An 8,850-nucleotide genomic window follows, 5' to 3' on the forward strand; every position below is an offset into this window, starting at 1 on the left:
TGGAAAAAAATCATCCCGGTTAAAAACTGAAAAAGGAAAAGAGAAAAAAAAAGATGAGGGGGGTGAAGGGGGGGGGGGGTGAAGGGCTTAGCAGTGGCAGTGACAGGGAGAGGAGGTGCACATTAATTTCACATTATGACATGTTGTGTTACAAGATAATCTGTGCATACTGAGTGCTCCGGTGAGGCCATAAAGATGCAGCCAGCGACAGACACGTAGAACCGCTAGAGCACATAGCACGTTCTCCACAGCACAGGTAGAACACTGGGGTGTTTTTTTTTCTTCTTGTGTGTTTTTTTTTTTTTTTTTGGACGGAGGCCCGTGTGCTTCTTGTGGATCCCTCTTGTGCATTTTCCAACAAGCGAGTAATTTCGGCAGGCTTTTCAGTGTATTACGCACATTTGCAAGTCCAGTGACTGTGTCCTCGAGGCTCTCGAGTCCACTAAGTCCTCCTCACTCCTTCCAGAGGCTCTCGTGCCGCTTCCCACATGTTCATTTGAGGCCGTGTCATTATACCGGCTTCTTATCTCGGAGAAAAATCTGATTGGTTGTGCTGCTATTGCCTCTCTCACTTCCTGCACTTTTTTTTTGCCAGCCACAAAATTGTGTACTTGTGTTAAATTGATACCTTTGATTGGGAAATAAAGCTTTTATGCCCGTATTCTTGCTGGAAGAGCTGCATCAAAAATGAGCAGAGATGTTTGAATATTACAAGATGTTGAATTCTGAGTCTGAGGGGGGGGGGGTGGACAAGTGCACTTGGAAAGGAAGGAAGAAAATGCTGTATAACAGGTGAATGCTTTTCCCTGCTTTACCAGTCCAAATCACTCAATATTATTTCACCAAGAAACACCACCGACTGATTAGTAGTGATACAGCGATCAAACCAGTAGCGTACAGACATCGAGCTGTCATCTCCACTGTACACACCCCAAAATAAATGGGCACAAAATTTCAATATAAAAAAAACCAAGACATTTCACATCATAAAAAACCCATCATCGGTCATTTAATGGCAACACGGAAACACAGCCTGTAATAGATTTTCAAAAATGTTGTTCGCTCCAAGACCCTGGCCATCCCTGCATTGGCATTTCCACTGGACTAGCCTCCTGTCGGACTGAGATTATGCCTTCCTGGCACATACTATCTGCAGTAATTATTTCACTTGCTTAAACAAAATAATCCTTCCCTAAACACTGATGCACGACAGGGGGAGAAGGGGGAAAAAAAACTCCCTTTCCGTTTCTGCCCAAGTGAAAAAGCCATCAGAAAAGGTGTCTGCATTGCCTCCACAGACAATTGAACCCTTATGAGGATACCACTGTGAATGGCATAGTGGACACCCCTGTACTATTGACGTTATAAACATGTAAATGCCTCGCATTACTACTCACAATCAATTGTCTGGGAGCATTACAAAAAAAAATGTACTGGTTACTCGCACTAGTGGGGGGTGGGGGGGTGGGGGGGGGGGGCGCGAAGAGAAGACTATCTTTCAAGCGAGGGAGGGAGCGCACCTTAAAAGAGAGAGAGAGTGAGTGATAGAGGCGGACAAAATGTTTGGACTGGAAAGAAATCTTCCATTGTTGGGGCTGAAAGCAAGGGCTGCTGCAAAAGAATTAGTAGCCCTCTGACTCCCCCCCCACCACCACCACCCCCCACCCCCCACCCTCTCACAAAACCCACCCACCCTCATCTGCTTCCTACCTTAAGCGGGGAATGCATAGGGCTTTTTATTAATCAAACAGTGAGCATTGTATAAAACGCTTGGAGCCAAAGAGAGAATGTCTTTTTTTTTCTCCAACCTTAAATTATGTAATCAATATAATCTAGAGGGAACATCTATTATTGAATGGCTTTGTACTGATTGGAAATGAATAGGTCCTTCCATGTGTTTCAGGAAATGTGTACAAAATAAGGCAGGCTTTGGAAGTTTACGCCACTCGCAGACACAGCTCGTCAACTTGGTCTGTATGAATTCGCACGACTCCAGGGCATTTATGGGGAGAGATGTCTGTAATGCCTGTCTTCCACAGAAGCTCTTGGGCACGAAGAAGCCGATTCAATCATGGCAAAGCCGCACTGGACAGTAAAAGCAACAAAATAACTATACGCAAGACAACAAATCAAACGCATGGTCAAAAAGGATGATACACACACCGTGGTCATACGCAAGTCAGCATGTAACGCTGTCCTTTGACATTCCCAGCACACATCTAGCTTAAAACAGTCTAAAGAGGAGAAAATAAATCAAAGTAGCAATCACTAAAACAAAGAGTAGGGCAGCAACCTCAGAACAGAAAGACACACTTTCTCAAGCTCTGGATGACTTCAAATCTTGAGAGGAAAAGCTTTACAGGGGACTGCAACAGCTGTACTTACAAACAGCCAAGCCAACCCCCCCTCCACACACACACACACACACACACACACACACACACACACACACACACACACACACACACACACACACACACACATACGCACACGCACGCACACACACACGCAAGCACGCACGCACGCACGCACGCATACACACACACAAATTCACACACATATGCGCGCACACGCACACACAGCTGGAGCAGCCTTGCAACACCTGGAGGGCCACAACATTACAACAGAACTACACAGGCGCCATAAGCTTAGCTCCGCACCACACGGTGACCTTTTGCTTGTGCACAGGACGGAGCCCGGGTCATCTAGTCCAGGGAAAAGGCATATCAAGTACATCAAAAAAGGCGCACTGGAACTCTGATCTCACGGCAGCGCAAACAGCTGTGTTATCACTGATCGCCACACATATAAACAAAACATAGAGGGACCAAACAAAAAAACAAAAAAAAATCTCTCGTCACACTGGCAAAGAGGAACATTTTGCCAGACACCAGCCAACATTAGGGTCCTTACACTGCTTTTCTGCTTTTAAAATATGCATAGGCTGACATGATATGAAGTAGGAGTTTGATGGATACGTGGGGAAATCTATTCTTAGTATTAACAGTTAGAAATATGCACTCAAACTACACCCGCATTTTTCTGACCCATTTTTAAAAATAATAAAATATATGTACTGTAACATGGTGTGTATAATAGTGATGGTATGCCGTGACTCCGAGATGCACTGAAACATTTATGAAGCCTTAGATGTGAGACAAACAAACTGTCAACGCACCTAGACATGCTGTACTCTTTAGTAGCGACTGTGGCCCTCCACGATATCATAAACTATAAGTCTACCAACAACTTCCTTACACAGAAGATGCACACATAACAGATACACCTTCACTAAAACACAATTCAGGTACCACCAACAAAATTATTTCCATTAAATCACTTAATCTACTAACAGAAGTGCAGCTAACATAAACACTTTTTATTTCTGTGAATCGGTTACCTGTTCAAATTAATGTCTCCCCTGCTTTCGGGTCCCCATTTTAGATTCTCTGTATTTACATCCGTTTTGTGGACATTTTTATTATTTTCAAGGAATCTCAGTACCACTACGATAAGCATCATCTAAGGTAGTGTTATCTGCCGAGACACAAGCTCTTCTCAGCCATCTTTTCATGAACCCAGTGGAGAAAAAATATCCACTCAGCTCAGATAAAACCAAAGCATTCCCAAAGGGCAAGCTATTGGAGGCATCCTATGACATGAGGGGGGAAATAATAAAGTAAGGGGGGGGGGGGGGGGGGGGGGCACGCCATGTATAATAGCAACTTGCAATCTGATTTAACTAATATTTATAATATATGTATAAAGACAATTTTGGGGAGAGTGAGAAAATAGAAAATGTCAAAATAATGTTCACGATAATGTGGTTTTGTTCTGTTTCAGGTTTTCAACAATGCATAAATATGGTTTTAAAAATTAAACACGTTTTCTACTGATTGATTTCTGATCCTCGACTGGCATAAAGCTATAGTCAGGAGAGACTTTACATCAGCAGAATGGCTGCTTCTTGTAGCGGCAGTATAGCGGGTTTAAAATCTACAGCAAACATCCGAGCATTTGTGTACTGTATTTCATCCTCTCCTCAAAAGCCATGCCTTGCCCAGTGAACACGGACTGCCTTACTGCAACCTTTGTTGGACAGGGGCGCAGCGGCGTGCTTGAAGCTACTTGCATGCAGAGAACCCCCTCAACTACTAACATTGATTTTAGGAATCAATACGCGACATTAATAAAAAATAGAGCCAAAACTTAAAAGGAGAACACGATTATGACATTTCAAAACGTGAATGGGGAAACAGGGTAGATACATTTCACAGACAAATGAATGCGTCTTTGGTCTACTTAATCCCCGTGAAACAACGGAATTAACACTGTATTATACAAATACCAAAATACCACTCCCTTAGCTACACAAACAAAAGGCATCCATGCTACATCATCTCCCATTTGAGATGACCAGAGTACTTTCTTGGGGCAGCGATAGTTTTATCAGAGTTGCAGGAAGAATTGACTTAAAAACTAACCAAAAGAAAAGCACGCAACTGAATGTTGTTGAAGCTTAACATTTCCCAAATTCAGTCAATAAAACACTCATAGTAAAAAATACTCGGCGCATAATAAATAATTGTTTACAAAATAATTCTACCTATTTTGTAAATTGTCCCAAATCACATAACAAGGGTATCCAGTAGTGGTTTAGTTACCACGACACAGAGTTCATTTGTGTGTGACTGTGTGTGCTTGTTCTTTTACAACTCTACGCAAATAGACCACAAATTGTGTTATCGCAATTACACTTGTGTGGCATAGCCTACTCTGTCGTACAACCTAGGACTCCAGCCGTGAAAGCTACTGGTCATCTTTCAACACTGTGAGCACAGCTATCGTTCATGTACATGTGTAACAACAAACTAATACATCTACTGGGAGGATTTCGAAATGATGCATTGATAAATACAATTAAACGTGTTTACTGAAGAGGATGAATGAGAGTAGTAACGGGGCGTTTTGGCCGTAGCAGTGATCTAAAAGAAATGTGCGATATAGGCAGGACAGGCAGTTTAACAGTGACAGTCAATGAAGCCTAACAACCAACTACTGACCATTTCCACAGGTATGACAAGACAAGTCTAAACAGGCTACACCTCGGGCAACATAACGGTCCCTGCCGAGTGGGAAATAAAGACGGCAGTACCGCTATACTAAACTTTCGGGCATTCCTCCCGTTCCCACACCGCTGCCTTCTCAGTCGCTGTTCAACTACTCTCAACTTATTTTAACTTCCGTGTGTAGAGACCCCAATAAGACACAAAAAAAGCAAGCGAATAAATATCGGCACATTCAAATCAAGTGACTGTATCACGGAACTGCTTCTTTGCCAAAGAGAACCACTAAGCACTATTTCCCACTTCGAGTCCTTTATTTCAAGGAAAGGAAAACATGCGACGCGCTAGCCCCCTCGCCAAACCCATATCCCGAAGCTCAGTGACAACAGTCTAATTCAGCGTTCACGCCTTTAGTTAATCTGCAAAGATACTTTAGTACAGTTTCTTACCGTTTTTCCGTCTTGGGTTGGCTTGTTTTCGCCGCTTACACCTGGGGCCATCCGCCATGATCAGCTGCTTCATTGATAAGACTGGATCAGATGGCAGTTCGCATGGACTCGACTCCTTGAATCAGCAGCACGCAGGCTCAATATCTAGCAACCAAACACAGCAACAATGTGGGCACTGCGAGATCCCATTTAAATAGCAGGCGCCAATTTCAACATTAAAAAATTGTGTTAACCTCACATCTTACAGTGTTCTGCGTACCGTTAGATGGTACACTTAGTCGCGCTACACGCGAGAAAGGATTTTTGCTTGAATATACACTTGGTCATTTAATGCTAGTGATGAGGGTGGCGTGCAAGCAACATAAGACAACGGGTGAGGCAAAGGGGGAGACAGAGCATAACACCTCCAATGTGAGCCACAGTGCACTGCACTGCCTATGGAGGAAGGCTTTCTTTTAAAACTGTGAACTTAAATATGACCTTACAATTGACTCTATGCATAATTAAAAGTGAATTTGAACAAAACATTTCTTTGGGAATGGTATCACACGCTCGAGACCTGTGTGTTTGTCCGCAGTGATAACCAAAACAGTTAACTGTTGCTGTCGTTATCTATTCTGACAGTTCTGCATTTTCACACATGTATTGACATAACATGTGTAGGTATTATAATACAATAATTTTATTAGGAATAATTACATTAAATATGGTGGGAACTTTGCAAATATAAATGTGTGACAGAAGAGATAGGGTTTGTTTTATCTTGCACTGATAATTTTGGCCAAGAAATAAATATTCCAAAACTGAGGCTTGTCCGGCAGGTCCTGCTATAGCATGACAGATTGTGCAGGATCTCAGGATTTTCGAGATTTAGGTGAAGTAAGATGGTGTATCTAAAATAGGCCTATACAATTGTTGCTATTGTTGTATTTGTTAGTTATTGTTACACAAACACTAGAAAGGTTTTCAAAGTCACATTACTGTAAAACTACATTTTACGCAGGGTTTTTTAGGATACTTTATATTGCACAGTTTAACCAATGATGCGGTATTAGTTACAACTATTGTCCATTTTTACTTTGTAACCTTACTCTGGGATTACAGCAAGAATTGCAAAGGATGCAGCGCGCACGGAAGAGTTGTGCAATGCACACCAGCGAGCAATAGGCAAACCGAGAACTTCTCATGCCTTGATATTGTCTATGTCGAGTTCTTGCCTAGTATATTGCACTCGGCGCTGGGTGGAAATTAATCACGATATAAATTTCAACGTTGCATCGGTGTTGTAAATTTAAGAGGATCTCATCATGTTGACTTGGCTCTAGCCAGTGTGATTGTATTACAATGGGAAACGACGCGTGACTGGGAAAACAAACAAGAATGCTAACAAATACCATGCCAGTTGTGGTCTTATGAAAATGAATGAAAGATAGTTAGTCCTAAAAACGATTTTTCCCACAATAAAACACTAATTTGTATCATAACAGAGTACCTCGCTGTCAATATGGGCTATGTTTAGGAACCTAACCGGTGCAATAAATACTGACAAATCCTAATTTAACCCAAATTTGGGACTCGAGTAAGAACAGCAAAAATCATTAAAATAAAGAGTTAAAGTTAAAATGGATTGAGAGTAGTTTTTAGTACTTACACTGTACCTACAACAAAAAAAACGCAATTTTCACCATCTGAAGTCTTTCGAATCTAATCATATGCATAAGGAATCATGTCCTTAAGAAAGCATTGACTTAGTAAAGTGCCGCGCACCTACGTTACCTGCGCAGGTAGAGAAAAGTTAAGGCAAAACGCTTTGCCGGGGAGAGACGCTTTTTTTTCTAAGGGAGGCAAACCGTTATTCTTACGCTGAGATCGTTTACCTACACCAAAAAAGGTGAATTGAAGGCAAAAACAAATATCACCTACCTGATTGTTTACGTTTCTATCTTCTTGGAGACTTCTGTTGACGAACAATAAACAAGAGCAGTAGCGATTTGAAGAGAACGGGATCCTTGCAAAATGATAATAAGCCTTGGAAATAGTTGGAGGAAGGACCGTTATTCCTGCTGGGCAGGTTAGAACTGATCTCTTTCAGCCACTCCAGGAAACAAACCTGGGGACGGACTGACGTGTTACGCCTCTTCTAATGACATTTTTTTCTTTTTCTTTTCTGTAATACAGAGGAGAGACCCTGAAACACACGCCACCTATCTTCACGGGGAGGGATAATTGAGGAGCGCCGAACGTGAGCATCTTCTGGGAAACGTGATAAGTTATTTTTCTCTCTTTCTCTCTCCCGTGTTATAATTCTGCAGAAACGAGTTGTTTTGCGTGTGTCTTGCAAACAGAACAGTTCTACTATTTAATGTGAATTCCATAACATTAGAAATGTAAATAATCCAGACAAAAACGATTCCTTCGAAAACTACACGATGGGAACTTAGAATAAGGCTAAATGACTGCCCACTAACTTCAGCTCTGGACGGTGCCAGTTTAATTGCCCCATGTCATGTTCATAGGTGTTTTCATAGTGAATGCCACTATCACCATGCAAGTACAGCCATCGGATGCATCTCTTAATCCAGCTAGGAGGGTTACAAGCATTTAGACAACACGGAGATAAATGCAAGGATTAATCACATGCATAGACGTTCCACGTGATCTTTTAAAGCGTAAACACGGGGTATTATTGTGGACAGAATTTCATGGCAGGTGTTGGGTATGAATTAATTGTAGGCGTCTTTTATACAAAGGGTGTGGTTACAAAGTTCGAGGCTACTTTGTCAGTTGTATCTTTATGGCAATTGAATGATTCTCTCAGAAAAATTAACTGTCACATACACAGGCGACTTATTTGGAAAAAGTGCTTAATCTAAAACAGTAGGCGTGGCTATTGGTGTTGTTCTGTTCAGTCGATTTCTATTTTTTATTGAGTTTAATTTATTTGCTCTGAGTGAAGCCCTGGCATGCCGTCTCCCCGCATAGATGCAAAGAGAGGCTCCACCTTTGAAAGGACGTGATTGGTTATGTAAATATACTAGTCATTCTCCTCGGGCTCTATGCTGTTATCTACTGTATGGATAATTAAATCATCAATCAAGGGGCTGGACTATTTGATGCCTTTGTTCAAAGCCAATCAGATCCGAGCGAATTCGCACGCGTGGTGAGAGGAAAGGTGTTCAACATCTGGAATTAAGAAACGCTGCTCAGCCAGGAGACAGATAAATCCACTTAGGAGAACTAGTCCCATGAGAGACTTTTTACATAACAGATATCACTCAGGACAAGGGAAAGATAGAGAGGACTGCCACTGTTATTATTATTATTATTATTATTAT

General features: G+C 41.8%; 1 protein-coding gene across 3 annotated transcripts in view; it reads right to left on the reverse strand.

Moving 5' to 3' along the window:
* Positions 1–7,579, reverse strand: part of zeb2b (zinc finger E-box binding homeobox 2b) — a 105,421-nt gene extending 97,842 nt beyond the window's left edge. For all 3 annotated transcript variants that reach the window (XM_062528035.1, XM_062528036.1, XM_062528034.1), the window contains exons 1-2: positions 7,439–7,579; positions 5,516–5,659 (exon numbers count right to left, since the gene is read on the reverse strand). In XM_062528035.1, the coding sequence (XP_062384019.1) occupies positions 5,516–5,588 (73 nt within the window). In that variant the 5' untranslated portion in view covers positions 5,589–5,659; positions 7,439–7,579. The remainder of the gene's footprint in view (positions 1–5,515; positions 5,660–7,438) is intronic.
* Positions 7,580–8,850: the final 1,271 nt, after the last annotated feature.

The sequence above is a fragment of the Sardina pilchardus genome, chromosome 23 (genome assembly GCF_963854185.1).
Source record: "Sardina pilchardus chromosome 23, fSarPil1.1, whole genome shotgun sequence".
NCBI lineage: Eukaryota > Metazoa > Chordata > Actinopteri > Clupeiformes > Clupeidae > Sardina > Sardina pilchardus.